Below are 26313 nucleotides of genomic sequence, written 5' to 3'. Positions count from 1 at the left end.
TTTCTTTGCAAGTTTACATGGATCTCGTGAGGACAAGACCTTCGTGACGCCTACGTGATGACAGCCTTGGGTATGCCCCTGTTAACGATAAGCGGTATGCCTCTGTTACCGTGTAGCCGAAACAAGATTTGGCAAAGCAGTGACAATGGCGTTGCACTGCTCACTTCGAGGTCACCGAATTTCGATGCTGCCTATGCTATAACGTTCGTGTGCTTATATTTATCTGCACGTTAAACTCCAGGTAGTTAAAAATAAGCCGCAGTTCCCTACTACTGCGCGCCTTAAAATTACATGGTGGTTTTGGCACGTAACACACGAGAATTGATTTTATTAGAGGGTAAGTAACAATTCCTTCAGCGCAGGTATCAAGCGCTATTCACTAAGTGCTGCTTCCTAATACAACTCCTCCGTAACACTCTTCCGTAATATCAACGGCGCACAATGTCACTGAAGTTTCTTATGCATAGTGCCACAATCCTTCTGGCAGTACTCTGCCCTAATCGAGCTAAGCACCATATGCATTAAATTAGACGGGAAAAGTGTTTTAATACCAACGTTTCTTGCTTTCACAGACCTAATGCACTTCTGGGACTGTTTTATAACGTCCCTTGGAGGTGTCGCCGATAATACGCAAGGTATGCAGCATGTTGCTTTAGCGATCACCTCAGGCAACATGCCCATGTGCGGGCTTTATTCGTAGGTCGCGTACCTTCAACTCTGAATTTGAGGGTCAAACCACCGTCAAAAAAATATCGCGACCCGCAGACATTCAAGAATCAGCGGAAGTCATCCAGTTCTGCCGATTTTCAAGCGATGTTCCTCTTGTGTCATCAAGCCATCTATTCAACTGTTCGACAAGGCGCTGTCGCATCTGAATGAATATTTTTAATCCTAATTCTGTTACCGTCAACGTGACCACTGGATTACTTAAACATTTTTTATGTAATTCTTGTGCCCTTGCAGGATTTGTGCGTGTATGCATCACCAGCGAACAATATATGTTTGTTAAAAACCACACACAGTGCTCTTTCTGTTGTCAGTCCTATGGCGATACTGGTTGATTTATTCACTGGTTACTTCAGTGACATACCAGCTTTGCTGAATTGGCATACGAGCACGACCGGTGAATAACCTTTGTGCCACAGAACCTATGGGTTGACGTAAATTATACCGTTAGGATATACAAATTTCAATTATTATTTTAAATGTCGTTGTGTAATGTGCATGGTGCCTCATGAACCTTGATGGTGAATCCTATTTTCGTTCTCCGTATGCGCTCGCGAACTCATTATCGAAGTGCGTTTGCAAAACCATTTGCTTTTTGCTCAGTATGTGACCATGCCATTTGAAATAATTCAATTTTACATCCTATAGTGTTCTTCAAGCATTCTTGTTGCCCAGGTGCACAAATGTTTCGATATTAAGGCGAAAGTCTTAAGTCACTCATTGCCGTGATACATACCCGGAATAAGTGGCGCGTTGTGCAGTGGCACAGAAAATATCATCCTCCGGAATGACTCATACCTCCGTAAACAAGCAAACATGCAAGAGCTGAATAACAATGAAGGAGCGAATTAAAGAAATCACGAAGGAAAGAACAAAAGAAACTACAAAGAACGAACGAAAGAAGGAAAGAAACAAAGAAAAAACGACGGAAAGAAAGACAGACGAAACAAAGATCGAAAGAACCTTTAGGTATTGCATGTGGTACTCGCATATGTCGCTGTGGAGGTCGACCACCAGTGTCATACGTTTACTTCTCAATTCATATCGTTATGCCTTGCAAGAAGTGAGACCCCTCCGGTCGCACACCTTAATGCATTACCACGCGTGCAGCAGGCTTTCACCTTCACGTGTTACAGGAGTGTAACATGCTGCCGAACTTTTAACGTTATGTTCGATTCACGACACACGCCGCGTGGGTTCGGTGGCTGTGACATTGTGCTACTGAGCACGGGGACTAGAATTCTATTTCGAGGCCCAGCGAACGCATCCCGGTGCATGCAGGATGCAATCACGCACGTCTACACGGCTATGAGCGCACGCAAAGCAACGCCGTAGGAGAAAATTATTCCGGAACCATCCCACTCTGTCGTCCTTCGTAATCCACAAAGTAGGTTTGAAATCTAAGTCACACGAGTATCAGCACTATCGCTCTGAAAATAAACCATTTTGCAACTATTTCACGAATTCTTTGACACTTCGAATGCTTTGCGAACGCGTATGTAAGCTCACACTCACGAACTCGTTGAAGTGGCGTCGGAGCCACCGGTCATGGTGCGCGAGGAGAGCGCTCATAGTCAGCACTCGCAATGATTGGACGCAATTCACGTATATAAGCGTGGACTTGCAGCATTACACATTGGCTGCGCAGCGCAACTGCTTTTACATGACGGGAACATGTGCGTTTATTTTTCTTTCGCTGCCTCATACAGCTGAGTGTCGTCGTCTGCCACGTATGTTGGTGAGCGGCCGTTGTGAACACTGGCCGGAGTTCTCACAAAAACAAAACTGTTAAACGGTTTCATTCCTTTCCCGGTCCGAATGCCTCTTGTTTTGTATTCGATGTGGATGCGCAGTCTTCAGCACACAGGAACCATTTACTGAAGGGGAGGGTAGCGTCCTGGCAGGAAGGGGGGTGGATTCCACGGCTTCTCCCAAGGTTTGTTCTGCCAGATGGAGCGCGCTACCCTCCTCAGCTTGTGGTCTTTCGATGGAAGAAAGGGTAGAAACTTTCCGTGCTTTTCTTCAACATTTTTTGTAGGACTCTGCTTGAACTCCTCTTCATCTGCCAGAGAAATAAGCAGGCGCCATTAAAGCGATTAAAAGCAGCTGTTTTCAAAAAGTATCTCTGTATACATGGGAGACTTCAATGTGGTGAGGACGGCAACTTAGTTCTCTATATATGTCAAAATCTCAGGGAAACTGAACATAGGCTGAGCTCTATGAAATAATGTCTTTAGTAATCAGCTGAGATAAAACACATGCACCAGCAGTGCAAGATGATGACATATCGCAGCGAGATTACCCTTCTACTCTAATTTATAAGGTATTTTTTCAGATTGTACTGCTTCAATAACTTTGCGTATACTGGCTCTGTAAATGGTAACAACAAAGAAAGACGCAATCATAAGCTGTTTTCGAAGCTAAACGAATAGTTTTATTGAATTTTGAAGCTCCCTCTGTACCGTATTGGTGGCACATTATTTATGTTTAAATTTTCATAATTATTTGTGTAACTTCCTTTCGCGTATTAAATATCTTGCCTTGAGGCATGGTTTCCTTTCTATGGTGCTTATATGTGCAGTTAACACTGAATCTGTCTTGTCGCAGAGCACAGGCTTCTTCTTGCGCAAACCCGACATGCCGACCAGATAAGCCTACTCTCATCTTTTTTTTCCCGCTGCCTAGTTCTCTTTTCCTTCTTGGTATTTCAAAGTTATGAGCATCTAATTATACTTAATTAATCTAATAAACCATTTGCGACTAGTCACATTTCACTCACTGCGCTGGTTGTAGAGCTGTGATCCTTAAAGATGCCTATGGTCATCATTCTGCGAACTAATTAGAGTAGCAGAAAAAAGACACTAGCCAAGCGCTTCCCGGACAAATAAGAAGGGAAAAACTTCCGACCTGCCTTCTCCTTACGATGGTTTTTGCTGATAGGAGCATTCATATTTATTCTGTGTGCGCCCTAATATACGCAACTGTTTCTAACTCGCAAAACATGTTTTTGTTGAAGTGAAGCCCCTTTTTGGTCTTCATTAGATATATCTTGCCTGTATTTCTTTTTACTTTATCAGTCAGTTGAATCCTGAAAGATCACCATTCCGGTAAAACCTATTTAAAATGCGTTAGGAACGCCTCTTAATTGCGAACCGTCCTTCGTCCTCAAGAAACACCAATCCACCTTTTAGTAATATCCACCAGTTGTGTATGTGTAACTATCGCACCTTAGATGCTATTGGCTTAGAAACTTTCCATTTTGCACCAAATATATGCAGTATGGTATTTAATTGCGATAGCAATTATATGTACACTCCAGGCGGACTTCCGCCGACGCCGTCATCGTCGGCGTCACCGTGATGCTCTGTATATTGTCCAAGGGCGATAACGCCGTCACCGGGCGCTGTATGTTGTATGCTATATGTGAAAGTGAAAGCATGCGAGGGCAGCCGAAGATTGCGGCTCATTCTGGCGCGCTGCGAAGGAGGAAAGCGGAGAGCAAACGCGCCTTCTTCCGTCCCGCAAAGGGCCGAGGGCATGTGGGAGGGAGGAAGGAAAGGAGGGAGGGAGGAGGGAGGGTTTTGTGCAGCAACTGCGTACTTCCCGAGAGCGCGCAAGGGGAATTGACGATCATGGCTGAATCTCGCACGCAATAGGGAGGAAAGCGGGGTGGCAGTGCAGGAGGAAATTAGGTCGGCTTAGACTTCGTCCGCACATGCGTACTTTGCCCGGCGTACACGCCCTATCTTAAACGGCATCTGCAGATGGTTCATACCTTTGTGCGCTCTGTGGTCTTGCCTCTCCTGGGTTGAAGCGATAGACAGCACGAATCTCATTTCGCTCGCTGCTGCTTCCGCGCTAGGTCGCACTAGCGCTTTGACAGCGAGTGTCCATGCTCATCGAGTGGGATGTGTTAATGTTTGCTTGTGTGCGCTGACACGCTGCTCGTTAATTCAGTTTGTAAGCTAATGTCTCCAAGTTTATATGGCCGATAAAACCACTATCCTTACATCGTACAGCTGTCTGCTAATTTGCTATCGCAATTGGTGCTTTCGCCTTTGGGACGAAACTGTGTCTTTATTTTTTAGATAGAAGTATACTTACCATAGCGCTCTTCAACTGAGTCCCTGAAAATAAAAAAAAACGTAGTTTTACATCAGTGGTTATTTTTATTTTAGATCGGTTATGTACGCTAATTCCGAAATTGATCACAAGTTTATTAGACAGTGTTCCTTAGTTAAGCGTATTACACTCTCTCAATAGGCTCAGATGCTTTCTTATAGGGTAAAGTACAATATATGACTAATGCATTGTTAGGTGGCTTCTCCTTTGATACCAAGTTTTCGACGAGAACTCGTCTGGTCGACATTGCTCATAGTCAGAGCTAAAAAACCGCTTTTACCTTTCACTATTCCTGTGATATTTTTGACTTCAGGGTTTTACAATAGAGCTTAGCATGGCAGAGGATTCCGGTGCGAATACGAGCGCCAACGGTCACGCACCGTGCCTTCAGCCTAGATATAGAATTGCAACGAAAGGTATGCTTCATAGCGAGCGTGCAATGCTGCTGATGTGAAACGTTGTGTTGTGCGTTGTGAAACACACAACATAATCAACGCGCTACTAACTGAAGCTTGGCTGAATTGGTTATGCTATAAAAAGCGTGATCTTTCACGCATGTGTAGGATCATGTTTAACACTAATGCGATGAGCGTCTCTACCCGACATGATATACTGACGAAGGCGGATAGCAGCCACGCTATACAGTTACTGAATTAGGTTCACTGGGCCCACCAGCTGTATCTTACAGAGGAATGTTTCTGTAAGTTTTGGATGGCAAGCAGTTTTGTATTCATCGGTGTCTTCCGTTTTCACAGTTGTGTTCACTGGCGATGGCGTTTTTCTACTGCATAGCAAGTGATGGACTTTTAATACTGAAGGCCGTTACCGCTATGTAATTGTGGTCGGAAAAGTGAGTTATATATATTTATTTATGCAATACTGTCAATCCCGTCAAGGATCGTAACAGAAAGGGCATTCAAAAAAGTACACTGACATGCAAACATGGCAATGATAACGGTTTAGAAATACACATTAATACACAGAATAAACTTATACATCAGCAGGAGGAAAAATATATAATTAGGTTCACGCTGCAAGATTTGGGTTGGACAGATAATTGTGTTAAAATGCAAAACAAAGGTAGTAACAAAGTGATACGGACAGTAAACAAAAATAATTACTCAGATGCAAGTAGATCATTTTCAACATGCGTGATAAAAGTAATTAGTGATTAACTATTAACAGAGCCCACGTTCAAAGCGTTCCAATCGCGTATAGTATGTGGAAAGAATGAATACCTGTAAGTGTCAGTACGGAGTGAATACTCGTTTAGTGTGTGGGGGGGATGACGTGTTTTCCTCGTTTGAGATTTCGTTATGTATCGTGAGGTATCCAGATTTAATTGATTATTTACAAGTTTGTAAATGGTTTTAAGGCGCGCTAATTTTGCTCTGTTTTCGAGGGTTAGCATTCCGGCTTGTTTGAGCAGTTCTGTCGGTGAGTCTGCTAGCCTATGGTATTTAAAAATGTATCTGAGTGCCTTTCTCTGAACGCCTTCAAGTATTTTAATCAGCTTGTTAGTGAAAGAAAACCCGTCTTATGCACCCGTCTTTGGCCTCAAGATAGCAAAAGCAAGTTCAGATACATTCAGTACGAAAAATCTTATAGCCGTGTGTGGCGCGCAGTCTTTAACCACAGCAGCTAACCCTATTTAACTCTAAATGAATTTCCCAGCCTGCCCTGTTCCAAACTTGTACAGATGTTACTTATGATCAGACAGATCCGTAAAAATGGAGTTATTGCGGCAACACAAAATGTATGTCTGCACCGAAATTTGCAGCGCTTTCTCCTATTTGCAACATCGGAGACATGCGAAATATTGGAAGTACGTTTTCCGCAATAGTTTGTTGCCCTAGAGGAAGAAGAAGTGCCTCGGAAGAAGAACGCCTATAGCTGTGGTCTCTTCATTTTCCTGTGTCTCGGACGTTTTTCAACATCAGAGACTGTGCAAAGGGCACAACGTCATCCTCCAGGATGGGGGATAGGAATCCCAACCAAGCGTTTGACCCTGGTCGTCCACCACTGGCTGCATCGAAGAAAAGGGACCGCACTGGCCCTTCCACTGTCGCCCTTGAATCTTCCGACAGCTCAACGGTTGAAGAAATGGACTCGGACAACGATTTCACACTTGCCATGGGTCGCCGTTTGAAGAGAAAACTCAGGAGGACATCAACAGACAGTGAATCGTTGCCCAGGCAGGACAGCGGTAAGCAATCATTCACTGTTGCTTACGTCCCTACCACAGCTACCGACGATCTGAATACCTTGAACAGGCAGAGTTTAACAGAGTACTTTGAGCGAATTGCGCCAGGCCAAGTCAGCGAGATCAGAATTAACGCACGGAGGAACATCCTTTCGGTGGACGTGAACAACAAGTCAATTCTGGATACGCTAAAGGCTGCCACACTACTAGGAAACATCCCAGTGCGCTCCTTGTTTGCGTATGGAAAAGGAACTTCGACTGGCGTTATTTCTGACGTGGACAAAGAAATCGCAGACACTGACCTCCAGCGGCTTCTGAATTCCACCGCACAAATAGTGCAGATTCACCGCTTCGGTCAATCCCGGTGTATTAAAATAGTTTTTGACTCTGAAGCATTACCTGACTACGTAAAAGTAGGATACGTAAGACACCGTGTGCGCCCTTACGTGCCAAAACTGGTGCAGTGTCGGAAGTGTTTCAAAATAGGACACGTAAGCGCAGCTTGCAAGGGCGGCGTAACCTGCCAACGGTGTGGAGGGGCCCATCAAAATGATAGCTGCGATGCTACTGCCCTAAAATGTCCTAACTGCGCCGGTCCACATGAAGCGACATCAAAGGACTGCCAGAAAATCAAGGACGAAATGTCAGTGCTTCGAAAGATGGTGCGGGACAACTCCACTCACAGACAGGCTGCTACATCGATACGCCGCCGCAGACGTCGATCGCGACACAGACGACAGCAAGATAAGAGTACTTCTCATACAGATGGACCATCGACCGCATGGCAAACTCCTCGCTTGCCAAGTTTGCTTCTGCGATCAAGATGCGGGCCCGACGTGCCTTCTTCGGCAGCAGCACGTGGAACACATGCGCTGCCTAAAACGACGCTTCCGCCGACCGACTCTGACATTGACTGGCCGTCGCTCCCACCCATACAAACAGGCTTAAATGCGCCGGGTGATGTGTCTGCAAGGGTGGTTGAGAACGATAAAACAGAAAATGAAAATGTACAAAGTATGCTGAAACAGCTGATAACTACGATGCGTTCACTTCTCTGCGGACTTCAGACGCCGGTTGCTAAGACCGCGCTGTATGTTCTAGATGCTTTGGAACCGCTCCTCACGGCTCTACAATAAGGCATCATGGCGCTCTCTTTTGAAAACCAATTACGAAGATCTGCAATAATGCAGTAGAATGCCAGAGGCCTACGAGGCCGCCTCGCAGACTTTCGGCAGTGGATGTACAAATACCAGTTTCCCGTGGCTGTAATATGTGAACCAAACATGACATCTTTACTACGCGTATCTGGATATGTGCCTCTGTGGTCAAGGAATGATCACAATTTAAGCAAAGTGCTCACTTTTGTTCGTCGGAATTTAACGTGCCTTCGTAAAGACATTCCTGCACACGCTTCCAACGAGTACGTTTGCATAACGCTGAAGTACAAGCGCCGCACACTCTCAATAATTGGCGGGTATATACCCCCAACATCGAGCATAGACTGTTCATATTTGCTGTCCATACTGAAAGCTTGTCCGGGTCCCCAAGAAGTCATCGGTGACTTCAATGTCCACCATCCCATGTGGGGCTCTGCTTCGACGAACGCCCGCGGTAGAGACTTGGCTGACTTCATGCTTAGTCAAGGCTTGATGGTGATCAATGATGGCTCGCCAACATACCTTCGAGGCTCTTACTACAGCAGTTGTCTTGACATTGCGTTCGTTTCAAAAAGCCTGCTGTCTGCTACACGATGGTGTACTGATCTCGACACCCATGGAAGTGACCATCTACCAACATATGTTCAGTTGAAATGGTTACATCCCCCAGCTCCGCACACTGTGCGTTCTATCGATTGGCCAGCATTTCGAGAATCTGTGACCACCGCATGTCAAGCCATCCAAGCACCATCCAATATTGAAGATGTCATCGCGGCAACTTTGCGTGACACAACAAAACACCTCAGTGCACCTTCACCTAGATCATCTATTGATGACCAGTACGAGCGACTTCGCGCGATACGGCGTCGAGCAGAACGAAAATACAGAAGGACCAAATCACCATTAGACGTCACTGCATCACGCCGGGCTCAGCGTCATGTCCTGCGCCACCTTGACAAGCTTGACAAACAACGCTGGAGATCATTCTGTGGCTCTCTGGATACGAGAAAACCTCTATCTAGAATTTGGCAAATTGTACGAAGCCTTCGCTCGCCTCCACAACAGCTTCACCCGTTCAGTGCTGTGGCCATACGGCAAGGCCGGCGTGAGGTTGAGGTCGCCGATGACTTTTGCAAATTACTCGTGAGCTCCTCGAACGATATACCAACCCATTCACGACTGACTTTCCCGTCATCTAATGATCACCGTCTGGACGCGCCTTTTACCATGCACGAGCTCGACGCTGCGATATCTTCTTCCCGCCGATCAACTTGTCCAGGACCGGACGGAATTACATACTCCGCGATTTGTCATCTTGGAGTAGAAGCTCGAGAATTTCTCCTGGCGCTCTACAACTCTACGTGGGACACAGGAACTGTGCCTAATCACTGGAAGTGCAGTCGTCTTGTGGCTTTGCTAAAACCTGGGAAATGCCCGCAGGATCTCTGACATTATCGACCAATAGCCTTGGCAAGCTCTGTCGGTAAAGTGATGGAGCGAATGGTACTGAGCAGACTGGAATGGCTACTCGAGAAAAGTGGTGGACTTCCTGATTTCATCAATGGATTCAGAAGAGGCCGATCATCCATTGACGGTGTGATCGACCTAGTATCTTCTGTTCAACAGGAAAAGAGACGCCGTCGTCTGGTATGCGCAATATTTCTGGACATCAAAAGTGCCTACGACAACGTCTTCCACCATTCGATTCTTCAGGCGCTTGAGGATATTGGTGTTGGTGGCCGGATGTATGCGTGGCTGCAGAGTTACCTCAGTGGCCGCACCATTTTCATGTCCACTTCGGATGGCGAGACTGATAGACATGAAGTTCGCAGGGGTGTTCCGCAGGGTGGTGTCCTTAGCCCAGTATTGTTCAATATGATACTGGTGGGCCTTGCAGACGAGCTACCTGAAACAGCGCGTATCAGTACGTACGCGGATGATATCTGTATTTGGTCATCTGGGGTCACACGTCCACAAGTGTGTGCAAGGCTTCAACGTGCGGTTACCATAACGGCGAAGTACTTGCGCCGTAGAGGCCTGCAACTCTCAGCTACTAAGTGTACAGTCATGGCATTTACGCGCAAATCGATGTCAAATTATCCAATCGTTGTCGACGGAACGGCGCTCCCTTTAGTCACCCACCACAGATTTCTTGGCGTGATAATAGACCGCAGTCTTTCTTGGACCAAACATGTTACTGCGCTTAGGGCTAAACTGACCAACTTCATACACGTTCTTCGTGTAATATCAGGACTGAGATGGGGCCCCTCTGAGCGAAGTTTGCTCCAAGTGTACCAGGAACTTTTTGTGGGCTACATACGCTACAGCATGCCTGTGTTATCTAACATGGGGTCATCTTGTATACGCACGTTGGAGAGCCTTCAGGCTCAAGCACTACGGATATGTCTTGGCTTGCCACGCTGCACGTCAACTAAGGGCACAATAGCGGAAGCACGGGCTTGTCCTATCGACATATACAGGTCTTGTGAACCTGTGCGAACCTATCTTCGCCTGCTAACCAGACACTCACGCCATCCACTGTCAACGCTTCCAAGCATCAACCTTGACTGTGCTTTTTCTAAAGCTATTGCATGTCACGCAAGCATTGTACCTGCAAGATTCCAGGTAACCGACATCCCCGCGACACCTCCATGGACATTGCCAAGACCACTAGTGAGGCTTCAGATACCCGGAATTAGGAAGAAATCTCACGTTTCCTCCATTGGCTTGAAGCAGCTCACCCTGTCCCCCATATATTTACTTTATATAGTGGGACTCTAGAAGTATATACCGATGGTTCGGTCACGCCATCTGCCACAACGGCCGCATTTGTCATCCCACAACTTGGAATTACTCAACGATTTCGATTAGACCACAAATCGACATCTACGGCAGCGGAACTTGCGGGAATACGGGAGGCTGTCCGTTTTATGAGAACGCAGACACCCCATAAATGGACAATATTGTGCGATGCCAAATCAGCGCTACAGGCGCTAAAATACTTTTTAAACAAAGGACCATACTATCTGCTCGTGCTGGAAATCGTCGAACTTTATCACAGTGCCGAGTTAAGTGGCCACGTGATCACCTTTCAATGGGTGCCTAGCCATTGTGGTGTTTTCGGTAATGAACTCGCTGACAGTGAGGCAAGATCGGCCTCCCCTTCCTGTGATGAAGTACGGATTGCCTGCTCGCGACCTGACACCAACTCCATGATCAAGGCACTCATGCAGGACCTTACAAAGGCTTACAGAGCCCACTCTGATAACATTCACAGACGTCTACGTATGATTGACCCAGACGGTAAATTCTGTTTGCCCCCGAAGCTTACACGGAGCAAAACATCATTGCTACACAGGATTCGGCTCGGCGTTGCTTTCACCCGTCGCTACGCACACCTCATCTCCCAATCGAAGAGTCCTGATTGTGTACACTGCCAGATGCCCGAAACACTGCAACACGTACTGTGCGACTGCCCAGCATATATGCTGGAGCGAAGGACGTTAGACAGTTTCCTAGCCAGCGTTGGCAGACAACTACTGTCGGAGGAAGCTATTCTCGGCCCATGGCCTGACACCGCAATTTCAATGCGTGCCACTAAAGTATTGTTGAAGTTCCTGCAGGACACCAAGCTCGACGAGCGGCTCTAGCGAGGCAACTGTCTCATGTACATAAGCACTCACCACTTCTCCTATCATCATCATCCATCCCAATACTTTCACTCCCCTTCCCTCTTCCCCAGTACAGAGTAGCAGACTAGAGCGCACTAGCTCAGGTTGACCTCTCTGTCTTTCCTAGCAATAAATTCTATTCATTCATTCGTTGCCCTACAAAAACCGGCCGATTTCCCGTTCATGGCACCGTTGATTTGAAGGTAAGTTTGCAAAATGCAAGGATTTATAAAAGGCGACGCGATTGCAATAATCGCACTGCCAGTTCGTACGCTGGTGCTTTAGGACCACATTTACGGTGGCGTCCGCCAACTTGTGTCCGCGGGGAAGCGCACTTGCACAATTTAGAATATGCTCCATTGGAGTACATTCTCAACGCCGGCACAAGGTTTCATCACACGAAGTAATACAAGGGACATCTGCAGAAACTAAAGCGGTAAGCAGGCATGCGATCGCCACCTGCATCACACAACGCGATCTTCTATAAGATCTACTAATATAGGTTGATAGCTGCTCTGTTTACAGACTCTGTAGTGGCGATAGCGTGCAGAATTCAAAAGCGGGGTGCGTTGAATTGCGAAGAACGATTTCAGTGCATACTCATACGCTGCCAAATCAGGAACACAAGTGTGAATTGCAACGTTTTCTTTAGTTTTCGTCAACTGTGCGGCACTATAAAGGCATCTTTATTTTAAAAAAGAATGAATTCGCTCAGAAGCCACTAGCCTAACCTTCTTCGTCATTGAAAGCATGTGCAACATGATGATAATTTAGCGTGCTCGGATAAAAACGTATACACTGTCTAAAAGATTCAGTCTCTCAGAGAGTGTAAAACCGACTTCAGTTACAGAAAATTTAATATTTCCAAATTTCATTGGTATGGTGAATAATTATAATACGGTATATCTGAATGCAATACACAGGGGAGTATTCTTCAGTAATGTGCCACGACATCACATCATGCTCGTAGGAAGATACCAAGCAGAAGAAAAAAATTTGGGCAGCATGTTACACTCCTGTAACACGTAAAGAGGAAAGCCTTCTGCACAATTGGTGATACATTAGGTTACGCGATCGGAGGGGTCAGGTTTCTTGCAAGCTATAACGATCCGCAGTGTGAAGTAAACGTGTGGCGAGCCATTGTGTGCGAGCTTCGTCCTGCTCTCCAATTTGTCGCGCCTCGTCGCGTTGCTGCTTGCGCAGTTCAGCTTCCTCGGCTCATTTTCGACGCTTAACTGCGGCTTCGCGCATTCGTGTGGCGCTGTCAGACTCGTGGCAACTACGTTTCTCTTCAACTTTACGTTGCATCATCACGACACTCGGCTTCGCAGACAACAAGAACTAAATGGGCGACACGGGCCGCGGTTCTTGAATAAATTTTATTCTCTCTCTCTCTCTCAGCCGGGGAAAGCGGGACTCAGGCTCGAACGCCTTGCTCCCGCCTCCTCGCATTTGTCGAACCTCGTTTCTCGCTTGCAAGTAGCCGCAGCCGTAGTGTCCTTACGAGGGAGGTGTGCAATGCTTTATTGATAGTTTGAATGCTTGTTTCAGAGCTTGTTCTTTTTTGAAACGTGAGCTGTTGGGTGTGTTGTAGGGGTGATTTCAATCAATGTATGCACTGTTCTCTTCACTTTGCTGAGGGCTTGTAGCCTCTGCATTAACGGAGTATACGGCATTGCCGATGATGATATTTTTGAAACACTCGAATGGACGCCGCCGTTTATAGTCATGAGCCATTGCAACGAGCCATTTATGGTTCTTGCCCTAAAACACCTAAATATTCTAGATATATACAATGTATCGATGTATCAATTTTTTATTCGACCGACTACCGAGCCTCACTCGCCTTGGAATGTTAACTCAACACACCCTAGATGGTTGATTATGATCTAAACACACTCTGGCATTGAACGAATACATTCTATCAGGACCTAATAACTTTGAAAACTAAACTGCCCTGCTTACTCAACAAGCGGCGGCTGAACCATAGTAGCTAGTACTCGGTGTTGTTCAAATCATTGGTTCAAATTAATGCATTTACTTGTCGTCATTGCCGTGTAGTGTACGCGCTTTGTTCGTGCTTGTCTCCCTTTCTTTCTATCTCCCCCTTCTACTCTGTTTCTCTTTTTATCCCTCTTAACCCTTCCCCCTGCGCAGGGTAGCCAACCGGAACTACCTCTGGTTAACCTCCCTGCCTTTCTCTACATTATTTTCTCCTCCTCCTCCCGTGGTTGTTTATGCGCAATATGGTGTATAAGTTCAATTAAACCGCAGAAGCTTTAGCTTAGTAGCAATATTGTACAACCCGGCAGATTCAGTACATTTCAACATTGTGCAATGATACAATGTCGGTTTGGCATTTTCCTTAGGAAAACAGAAAACAAAAGTAGGAATTCGAACCGGTTGATCATCTGCTTTAGCAGTTACTCATTCCTGCAAGTTTCACCAAAGAACACAGTGTGATACATTCTGGTGAATGTTCTATAGAGCGTAGTGGTTTATATTAACGATGTGAGTGACATTGTTTTAAAATGTTAATATCAATCTCGGTTTGATTCAGCCAAAAGTAAAGAGAACGGCGAAACTTTGAGGCTGTGTCCTCGAGTGCCACCATTTCTCATCTTACAGCTGAAGAAGTTCACTATCGTTTACAAAAGCACACTGGGTTTTTGTGCAGAGTTTTCAATGAAAAGGCATCGAGAACTCGGCAGCCCAATCCAGTCATTCGATCGCGCACAATATGAACATGAACTCGCCGGATCTATTTCTTGCACCTACCTTGAAAGCTTCGTAGGGCGTTTGCCCATCTCCTCTTGATTCCACCAGCGCCCGATCTGTGAGAACGTCGCCGTGTCTGGCGGTGGAACGAAAGGTGGCGGATTTAGAGGGCGCTCCCAAGGCAATTTTCCCCACAGGCGGTACTCTTCGGCATCCTCGTCTGAGAGGCAAAAAACACACAGGAAAAGCAGAATTTCAAAGAGTATATGAATATACAAGAATGTAATAGCCGAAAACCAAGCTAATGCAAATCACTTTAGATACGCATACGCTAACTTTCAACAAAGCAAGTTTGTTTACTTATTGGTGATTCTGCTTTTCCTTGCTATTAGCTCTTAATTCTTGAACATGTTCGTTTGCGGAAGTGCACTTTCAGTAATACGCTACAATTAGTGGGGAAGCGTTGTGTTGCAAGATTGTCGGAATGTGGTACTTGATTTATATTTTTACGAAGTATGTTCAGGCCGACAGCTGCTATAGTAACCACCTATAACGGCGCCTTGACAGCCTAATTTCGCATAAAATCTGTAGGAATGCTACCACCAAAATGAAAATTAACATTATGTTGGTCGTATGACAAAACACCCCCTGTAACCAGAATAATTATAATCACCTCCGTACGGAATTCTACAAGATGCTATGCAACCGTGACGAAAACATCCCCACAGATGCCAAGTTCCCGCTGCGCTACAACCGTATGGCACGCTGACTTAAACTCAAATTATCTCCGTACGTAGGACTCTAGTGCACCGTAAATACGAAGGCAACAATTACACAATACCGCGTGAAATTAAGTTACAATGCATATCACCCAAAGCCTATTTTTATGTTTATATGATTTAACTTTGAATGCGTGTTTTCATATCTATTGTTGGCACCATATTTGAAATTTGGGGCTTTTCGTTCAGTTATAGCTGAGACAGAGTAGCACTGCTATTCTGCAATGTTTGCAGTTTGCAGGGTGGCTTCTGTTCAAAAATATCTTGGGACAAATTGAAGTGGCAAGGAAGTAGTGGGACCTCATGCACCACTGCCCCTATTCTTTTCTTTATTCGTTACCACATGCTTTTATAATGACTCTCTTGCTATCACGAAAACAGTGTCTACACTTGTTTCCTCACAATTATGTTATTTCACAAAACATGCATGAGAACTGAAAAACAAGGATTCATACGTGCAATTTTATATGCTTAGACATAGGGCACAGCACTTATGTTTTGTTGCGAAATCCTAGATTTTTAATTATTCGGGAACACTTAAAGACTTTCCAACTTTCGAAATGCATTACCAGAATACCAAGCACGTGATAAACTTATTCTATTTCGTGATTTTTTCTCTATACGACAACGTAGACCCTTAGGACCAAATGAAGTTTCTTGTCTGTCTGTCTCTCTGAGGACAGTAGCAGTGATTGTCCAGTTATGAAATCGGTCAGGCAAAGAGAGTACTTTACCTTTAATTTCCGAGAGGAATGGCCTATAATTGGGAAAAGAGAGCAGAAAGTATAAGATTAGACCTTAGAGAAAATTCTGACATACTAGAGACTTCACATTTAAAAGCAAGATCAAAATGTCTGCACTTTATTTATGGGTGAACAATTTCTTTTTTAACAAGGAGAGCAACCTTTCATTGTTTTCGAACATTGTAATAATTTACGATTAAGAACGAGAATTGTGTTTTCTCAAGAGAAACAGTACTTTCCTGGTTTATACGCTTATGTTTTACAGAGTTATCCAGCGGTAGGATTTATGCCTCCCGCGGCTGCCCACGTAGTTACCTTGGGTGTGGGGCACGAATGCTATTTTTCTTCCTTCTCTTTACTTATTTAACCAGTAGTTACAGTTGTTTCAATGTATGAGTACAGGCGCACTGAATGTCGCTAGTGAGAAACTATCACCTCCTTCGCCTGCGGTGTGTGACACTCGAGGAATGTTTATACCCCAGTGGCTGTGCATCTAAACATGATCAGGCCCCTCGCGCCCTACTAACCTTTATAGAACTAACTAACTTAGGTTCATGTTTGTAGCATGAACATTCAACATTCTGTAGTAGCGTGACCTTCAGTGACCGGCCCTACTGCGTGTGATCAGTACTGTACACTAACGCTTCTTCCTTCGAAGATGGGAGGTGGCGGGTTCAAACACCTTGTAGTGTATATTGTGAACCGGTGATTACGTGCAAGTGATTACGTGAAACGGTGAAGACGTGCTGCTTCACTTGGCGTCTCATTGTGGAGAACACAATTAGCCGCATAGCGAACTAGCCATGGATGTGGTTGATAATTCTGGAGGCTGTTCGACACGGCGTCACTTTAATTCCGGCTGCAGAGTTCTACTTTAGTCTTTAGATTTGTCCTGTTGAAGTGTTCTATTTGACCTTTAGATTTGTCCTGTTGCTCTCCTTTCCTTTTTCCTTTTTCCTCCCCTCCTTCCTATCTTCCACTTCTGTGTTGCTGTCACCTCCCTTCAGAAGAGTTGGCAGGCGTTGTGCCCCTTCCGGTGGCAGTTGCCAGCCTGGTCCTCGCTTTCCCTTTCATGTTACCTGTGTATATGTGCATATGTGTTCAAAACAAATAATAATATTAACAATAATACTCAATTACTGAAAAAGCACGAATCATATTGAAGATTACAAATGCATGTGAGGTGGTACTCGTTTTAAGACGGAGTTTCGGGTTAGTAAAATAATGCAACCTTTGGTACAAGTTTCAGAGCTACAGAGGAAACAGTACGATGACAGTAAATGTTCCATCGGACATTCACCCAAGTTCCTGCCTATACTAATACAAAAAAAGACATCAGTGAGGGTAGTGTGGGAGGCAAACCAAAAATAACGCCTTCCTAATTGCCGTCATGCAAGTTGCATGTGCAGGAATATTGCGCTAGAGAATCATGGGGCTCTGAACCATATGGGAATACCAGCCAGCTGCGCAAGCAGCTCTTTGTCGAAAGCAACAATAGCAGAGTTCAAATGAATTTGAACGGTGTCCATTTAGGTAGAAGGCTCTTATTCGCTGGAAAATGATTTCGCAGCTAACTGCAGCCGCATCAATGCGATTCCCTGCGTGATGCCATGCCTAATGGGTTTTGGGAAATTTATGGCACCAGGAGCGGCTGAGCATTGCAACAGTGGCTCCAAGTGCAGTTGTCTAGAAATTGTTAACACCAAAGCAAACAGTGCCATTATAAAAAAATATAACGAGTGGCTGCAAACTGATGGTATATACTTATCATCTGCAATGAGTAGGTGCGTGTCTGTTAAATGTTTGTGAGAATGGTACACGTGCCCCCACGGTGCACGGGTACTTCAAGTAAGATAAATATAGCGACGGATACAAAACCAACCTTTTTTCTAGAGATAAGGCCGGCTACTGGAGTTGACCAATCACTTAACTTTTCTAATTTTGTCTCGCGAATTTCCGCTTCAAGATTATGAATTAGTGATGCTTTTTTATAGGCACTCTGACATAAAAATACGGAACACCATTAGAACGTACTTAACGCAGTTTTCTGCAACGGCATACCCTTTCGTATGTGATTTCAGCGTTGAAGCTAAGACCGATATATTAAAATACCTCTTCAAAAGCCTTCTTGCCTGACTAAGGAGCACTGCCATCGGATACTATGCAGAAACGCTGCTACCACAGTAATACGATTCCTGAAGAAATTTAATGTCAAAGGCATAGTGCGATAGCGATTCCTTTATTCTCGCAATTGTAATCCCTGTTTTTAGTCCTGCTCGTACCGTTGTTCTTTCCTTTTAAGATAGCACGTATTCTTGTAATTGTGTTTCCTTCTCTTTTCATGATTCTGTGGCTCGTCTGCCGGATTATCATGGCGTTATGCTTGGAGTGAGACACTCTGGGGGACCTCATTTGCAACCGCCCTAGACAATTTGTTAGGTTAACAACAGTTTTGTACAAATATTCATGTTGCGCGAACATGTATATTATTCAGCGCTATTTATCTCTTCGAAGGTGCCTATTGCTTTTTTCCTAACTTTCATTTTGTTAAAGAACTATATGATCAAAGCTACCATGTCAGATCAGAGGAAGCGCTGGCGTAGCATACGGCCATCAACATTTCATTAAATTCAGTTACCCTGAATAAATGAGCACATTTGACGGAGCATAAAATTTTCTGAAGAAAAGCATTTTTTATCTAATTGTGCAAACGTCTTGGAGAATAAGCCTTATTAAGGTAAGGCTTTTCAACAGAAGGGGGGAAGCTCCAGGTGAGAAAAAAAGCAGAACCTAAAGATGGCGTTTACCCAAAGCCACCTATGCCTTCATTTGAAATTTGTGCAAATAGATCCTATCATATGCAACCTATAAGTGTGTATTTCATTTGCTCTACCACACGTGTGGGACACCACAGCTGCCGGAGGTCGTGTACTGGTCTCGCTCGTCCAATCATGCTTTTAAGAGAATGTTACTCGCGTGCCAAAATTATTCGTCGTCCTCCTGGCCTCCTGCTCTAAACCAACAAATGGCGCTTGCTACTTCTCATTCAGCGTGGGCTGAAGACATTTAGCCAAGAAATTCGAAGTCGATAGCAATGCTCGGCTAGAAAAAGAAATTGTGCTATGTTGTTAGTAGGCGACACTCGTCAATAAAGAGCTAAGAAAGGTACATTTGTTCTAGAATAGCAGCTTAATTACTACCGGAACAAGGGGTCTTGTCTCTCTATATGGTCGTAAATGTGTTCACTCTTACAAAGTTTAGAAGTGTTCCTTGAAAACAAATATCGGTATAGGGGAGGGCACGTAACGGGGACGTATCTTCTTAAGCATATTTGTTTACTTGTCAACCGCTAATATTAGGCAAAAAAGAAGACACGACGTATAGGGGCGTTGGTATGTTTCCCCTTCGTCAGTCTTCAGTCCTGCTAACGATGCAATGTGTGAGATCACAACGGATGTCAGGTAGTAGCCACCAAGTTGGCTTCGTCATTTACCGATGGAATATTCGGGTTACTGATGTGGCATGCATACTTTTTTCGAAGAATGCATAATAACGTTACACTGCAGTGGCCATACCCACCAGTTGCTCAAGAATTCCTCAGACCAGCGATCATGCTTCTTAGCAGACACGATTGGCCACATGCTAATGGTGCCTGATAAGAGAGTGTGCGACAAATTTGCAGCGTGACTGTAAGGCATGAACATGTTTTATGTGCATGATTTGCTTTCGGTGGTCTGTTTATATTTATCGCCTGAAATTCAATTTTTGTTCTAACTTTAGTATATGTCGAAAATTACCCTCACTTTATTAGATGCTTTTGAACATTACCAACAAATACTTCAGTTGGGCGTACTGTTTCATTCTATTCCATTACGTTTGCTAACGTTTCAAGACCTCGGAACCACAGCTTAGAGATAAATAGTCTAAAAATGTCAAGCTTGCGGAAAACCTATGCGTGGGATCCTTACTTTTCGCGTGATGCAAATCCACCAGATGCTTCAGTGTAGCGAACACATTGCCGGAAGGGTAATAATACAGCGAATATTCTTCTAATGCAGACGTGCCACTTCCTGTGTTTAGTGCCAGAATTACTTCATTTTCTACCGGACCGAAAACAGCCTTGTGAGCCGTACAATCACATTTCCATGGGGCTTTTTATTACTTATATGCATTTCATTCCTAGCGTGGTGGAAAAGTCAGTTTACCGGAATTGCTGCTAACCGGAGCGTTCAAAGGAAATGACATTCCAAGAAGGCGCGTGAGATTTAGATGTAGAATTAGTAATATTATCATTGACATGTCCTGGTGAAGCTGAAGGCGTCCCCTAATACCGTCTGATTATGTCGCTGTTGCCATGAGCCTACTCCCTCGTCTGCCTATAATTTTCCTCATCTGATCGAAACATTTCTTCCTCGGCCATCCTTCGTTGTCTTTCTTTCGCTTAGAACTGATTATGTTACTATAGAACACCGCCAGTTAAATGATACTTTGTCTAGCACCTTCAGTCTTCGCAGAGGTTTCTCGTTCTTCTGCCCACCTGCGCCATAGTGTAAAATAGACCATATCTGTAACTTCCCGTGAGTAGGCATATACCATGCCTACTTGCAAAGATTTCAACGCTCTACTCATTTTTATGTATTCGATTTGGCGTGCGCTTTCACTTCCTCGCGTGTACAACTGAGAAGCTTAGGCTAGGTACGCTTTGTATGCATCTGCATTATACACGTACCTCAAGGACCGCCAAGGCTTTTCTGCGTTCTCGTCCTGATTCCGCCAGCGATCAATCTGTGAGAAAGTCATTGTGTCGGCTGGTGGCGAAAACGGAGGAGGGTTACCAGGACGTTCCCACGGAAACTTTCCCCACATGCCATATTCATCAGTATCGTCATCTGGAAGAGGTACATAATTTAACACGTAAATATCACTGCGAACACAAAAAAATTCGTATGCTTTCTTTCACGTTTCTCAACTTTTGCTTTATGATAAACATGCACTCTTAATTATTCAAGTTCTAAAATTGCATGCAACAGATTAAAATATGAGTCTGCACTTCAGTTTCTTCTGAACACTGCAGTTTGCAATGTATCTTGCAAAGCATAAAATAGTTTCCCCTTGACCGTAAAGGAGTGCCATTCCCTAAATTATGCGTTATCAGGGACGTAGGTGCGAACAACTGATTTACTGGCACCATCATTTGGCGCAAAATATAACCTAGAAGAAACAGAGCGACACTGCAGCGTTCAGTAAAGTAACTAACACTCAACTCCGGCGATAGACGTCGCAAGCGATGTAATCGTTAACACCACCATCATCAGCCTATTTTTAGGTCCACTGCAGTAGGCCCGGGGAACCTCTCGCAGGAATGTCTAATTACCCCTGTCTAGCGGTAGATGATTCCAACTTGCGCTTGCAACTTTTCTAATTTCATCACTCCGCCTACTTTTCCGCCGTCCTCGACTGCGCTTCTTTCTATTACCGCCCATTCTGTAAAGTTAATGGACGACTAGTAATCTACACTACGCATTACATCGCCTGTCCATGTTTACTTTCTTGCCCTAATGTAAACTAGAATATCTGAAGCTTGCGGGCACGTACTCACAGCGCTGCCTGTGAGTAATTGACCTAGATAAACTTCTGTTGTTTGCTTGCAAGGCTAGTGAACGTTACCTTTGTCTTCTGCATATTAATCTTCAACCCGACTCATGCACTATCTCGGTTAAGGTCCTCAACCAATTGTTGCCATTCATCTCCAGTGTGGAAGCACAGGACAATGTCATCTGCAAACGGTAGTTTGCTGATATTTTCTGTTGGTTATCTCTCCTAATACTTCCAAGTCTAATAACTGGAATGTCTGCTAACCATCCAGTGAATAGCATAGGAGGGATTGGGTACCCTTTTCTGACTCTTTTCTTGATAGGTAATTTTCCACTTTTGTTGTGCCGAAGCAAGGTAACTATGGAACTTTGTGTATATTTCCCAATGTGTTCACGTATGCCACTTGTACTGCTCGATTGCGCATCGCCTCCATTACTGCTGGTATCCGTACATGATCCAAATGTATTTTTATAACCTACGAGTGCCATAAAGAGAGATTGATTGTACTCTGCAGATTTCTCAGTTAACTGATTGATGACATGGATGTGATCCACTGTAGATTATCCCTTCCTAAACCAGTCTGTTCTGAAAGCAACTAATTCACCTGTATTTATTTATGTCTTTAACGTCTCCCTTCTTGTGTATTAGTATAATGTTGGCATTCTTCCAGCTCTCTGGCACACTTTAATTCGTTCGGCATTGGGTATAAAGACCCCAACCTTTCGAAGCATAATATATCCCACGTCTTTGAATAAATCAGCTGGTATTGCATCTTCTGTTGCTACTTTATCCCGTGACATGTATTGCAAGGTCATTCTAAATTCATCGATAGTTATATAAGGAGAATATATACCCGGTTCATCACTACATTGAATGAAAGTAGCGTGGGTGTTCTATGTACTTTGCACGTTAGCATGGAATCCTTCTGCTTTTACTATATCGTCAAAATATCTGGTTACATTACCTTGATCATCTTTCACTGCATACATATTGCCTTGTCCTAAGCCAAGTTTTCTTCTCACTGATTTCATGTTGCGGCAATTGTACACTGCTTTCTTGTTTTCGCCATGTTACAATTTTGAATATCCCTTACTTTCTTCTTTTGAAAGTTCAGTCAAGTCTACCTGATCTCTCGAGTAAGAGACATTTATGCTTTCTACTTTTTTTTTATTAGGTCCTTTGTTGCGTGCGACAGCTTACCTACTGGTTGACTTGGCGCCTTACCTCCCATTTCAACTGCAGCTTCTGAAGCCTGCCTATAGTGGTAGTTTCATTCATTACTTGCATGTTGTCTTCATCTTCCTGTTCAAAAGCTGCATATTAGTTTGCGAGCACCAGCCAGAATTTGTCTGGTTTTCCATTTCTGCCTCTAGGTCACCCCGTTTCTTCTTGAATAATTTTGCTCCTTCTCTCTTCATAGTGCTAAAAATGCATGACCTCACTAACTTACGGGCACTGCTCTTTAGCATACCTAAAGCTTTGACATTCTGCACTGTGCTCGTATTGGCAGAGAGTAGGAAATCTATTTAATTTCTTGTTCCTCCACTAAGGATTTTCCTGCTCCACTTCCTAATACTGTGGTTAATGAAGATGGCGTTAATTATTTCAAGTCCGCTGCTTTCCGCGAATTCTATCTCTCCTTTAGGGTTCATAGTGCCGATGCCGTAATTGCCAATTTCTTGTTCGACAGACCGTTTTTCCCCCGGCTTTTGCCTTGAAGTCCCCCATAACTACAGTATGATAAAGTCGCACCTTTCTCACGGCTAATTAAATATCTTCATAAATTTTTCTATTTTTTAGCCCTATGACTGGTGGTTAGAGGGTATGCTTGTACTACCTTTAATCTATATATGTGATTAAGTTTTATTACAGGTGCTACCCTTTCATTACTGCTGTAGAATTCATGAATATGGCCCGCTATGTCATTATGGATTAATAATCGTACTCCGTATTTTATCTGGAAGTCATCGGTGGACGTGGTCGTTAGTCAGCGGTGTATAAGCCTCAGCAGTTCTTCTTACCTCACTAAAGCCAACAATATTCCAGGCAATGCCTGATATTTCCTCATAGAGCCCTGCTAAGCTAGCCTCACTCGAGAGAGTTCGAGTGCTAAACATTGCCAGGTGCAGTTTCCAGTGGCGGCGTGTACGGATCCAGTGATTCGGAGCACCCTCAGACAGGTCGCAGGCCTGACCGCTGCCTTGGTCAGGTATTCCCTAACCGCGGGTGACTGAGTGCCTTGGTGTAATCGCAAAATGCATGAGGGAGTTAGTGACCACGTACTGCACCGGGAGGCCAAATCGTGTTCTGGTGAGGTAATGTCTCTATAGAATCTTAGTGGGCCTTCCTAATTTGGTTGCACCTGGAATAGTGTAGTCCCACTTGCTCTCGGCAGTTGTTTTTTGTCGGTGTCAGGCGCCACTCCAATCGTTCAAATACGCACTCCTGATTATTTGTTATTGTCCTTCCGAAGAGAAGGCCCATGTTGCTAGACGTTGCTACTAGGGTTGCTACTGTCGTCAATTTCCGGGTAAAGTGGTATTCCGCAAATGTTATACAATCACTGGTAAGCTAAGACACTCTAAATGCAGAAGCGACCTCACGTGATGAGATTGCCTCCTTTGCTCAGAAACTGAAAGCAGCATTGTCTTTGCGGCTGCGATTTAATTACGCTAATCCTTTTGCATGCCGCTCCCACGTTTTACCCTGGTGCATTCGCATGCTATATTTTTTTTATCTACTATGTACACATCCAGATGTACTGTGTCACATTCATCGACAGTGAATTGGTTCCCTTTCGCATTTTTATAAATTTTTATAAATTTCGAAGCTCATTATTCGTTACAAAGTTCACTCAGCCTTTGGTGTTTTGTTTCCTTTATATACTTATTGCTGTTACTGACATAGAAAAACACGAACGTTCCGCAGCTTCTCTTAATGATCTCTCCCTGCAAGCTAGCACTGACGATATAACTTAATTTATATTAATTTCAATTGTGGAACCAAATGCATCTCACCCGCAAGATCTTGTTGCAACAGTCACATGCATAACTACAGTAGCCTAGCTGTTACGCATATCTCTGCTCTTCGCTGCACCCTAGTCCTCAGCTTTTACGGTGTTTTCCGTAAAAAGAACCAGCAATTTAATCTTCTCCTTATTCATGTCGTTTATGGATAGTCAGCGTTTTTGGGGAAACACAAAGAATAGGTCCTCGTACTGTTATAAGCGCGTTACATAAAAAAATGGCTGTGGCTTAGCTAAGGTTAAGCCCAGGATGCGAAGCATACTAGCCTTTATTTTAGTTGTTGAGCCACTGTTTAGCCTGGTGAACTGCTGTTGCTTGGCTATATTTGGTTCGGCTAGACGAAGAAACAACTCATGCGTTACTCTGGTTCGCCTTCAAGAGTGGAACGCGACAGCGTTCCCGTCAATCCGCCAACGGGCGTAAGACAATGGACTACGGCGCAGCGACTACGCGCCCCGCATTGGACGCGGTGAGCGTCGAGCAACGCAGCGTTCGGCGCGGCAATGAAATGTGCGCCTGAGCAAGCGACGCACGCCTGAGCCTTAGAAACAGCTCGTTTCTAAGGCAACACCGCATTCATTAGAGGCGCTTTTGTACCGCTTTGAAGCATCGTACTCGTGGCTCAGTGGTGGTCTTGGATTGTCGCATTTGTTCTTACGACAGATTGTTTCTCGTTTTGTCTTCTTACGAGATCAAAGTGATTCATTCTTGCGTACGATGATCCAGATCCGTTTGAAAAGCGTTTTGCCTGAATTTATTGTGTCTAGTGCACAGCCTGTACACTACCGGCTTAAAGGCTACTTGCGAGAGGTAGTCGACTCCCTTCGAATATTAAAAGCTCGGTTTTCCCTTCAGTACCTGAGCACAGTAACAAGAAAGAAACTTTACAAGGATTTAGTTGACGTTATGATGGCAGTGCCATTGTACCGAATGAAATACTATGGAGGCCCAGGACAAGATGTTTTAAAAAGAGTTAAAAAGATGCCAGTGAGAGCAAGCGTAAAGTCGTTCTTCTTTAAATTGCATACATCTACCCTTCCGGTCAAAACATGGATAGCCGACAAAGGAACATCTGTACCATGGACGACCAACTGTGCGCTATGTAACAAGCCGGAGACCATTGAGCACGCTTTCATTGAGTGCTGGGATGCAATTTTTTATTGGGATGTCTTGCAAAGAACTCTTAAAAAGGAACTGCCGATAACAGCACAGGGTATACGTTTCCTGCCGGTAGACAGCCATCAGGGCTTTCCGTATGACATGATAATGCTCCTGGGCCTCCATAGTCTTTGGAAGACACGGATGGCGGTAACGCACGCCGATGTGAATGCGCGCCCAGCGCGAGAAAATTTTGTTGAAAGCATTATTTTCATACGTGAGATATATCGTGTACAGGCAGATCCGCCTGACTGGTTGGGTAATCTTGATGAATTAGTGAATTTCAAGAAATTTTAGCTTGTCACGTTGGTCCAAGTAGTCCAACGTGTTTTATGTATGTCATTTTGTGAATAAAGAAAAAAAAAAAACTCGTGGCTCAGTGGTAGCGTCTCCGTCTCACACTCCGGAGACCTTG

At 44.4% G+C, this 26313-nt stretch overlaps 1 protein-coding gene across 2 annotated transcripts in view; it reads right to left on the bottom strand.

Annotated features, from left to right (window-relative positions):
* Positions 1-2383: 2383 nt before the first annotated feature.
* The window catches only part of LOC135903080 (uncharacterized), a 47443-nt gene continuing 23513 nt past the window's right edge, over positions 2384-26313 (bottom strand). For both annotated transcript variants that reach the window (XM_065433449.2, XM_065433450.1), the window contains exons 7-11: positions 20849-21008; positions 16111-16133; positions 14658-14817; positions 4831-4853; positions 2384-2788 (exon numbers count right to left, since the gene is read on the bottom strand). In XM_065433449.2, the coding sequence (XP_065289521.1) occupies positions 2601-2788; positions 4831-4853; positions 14658-14817; positions 16111-16133; positions 20849-21008 (554 nt within the window). In that variant the 3' untranslated portion in view covers positions 2384-2600. The remainder of the gene's footprint in view (positions 2789-4830; positions 4854-14657; positions 14818-16110; positions 16134-20848; positions 21009-26313) is intronic.

This window comes from Dermacentor albipictus, chromosome 1 (genome assembly GCF_038994185.2).
Source record: "Dermacentor albipictus isolate Rhodes 1998 colony chromosome 1, USDA_Dalb.pri_finalv2, whole genome shotgun sequence".
In the NCBI taxonomy this organism is placed as follows: Eukaryota; Metazoa; Arthropoda; class Arachnida; order Ixodida; family Ixodidae; genus Dermacentor; species Dermacentor albipictus.
This window is presented reverse-complemented; position numbering and strand designations above follow the sequence as displayed.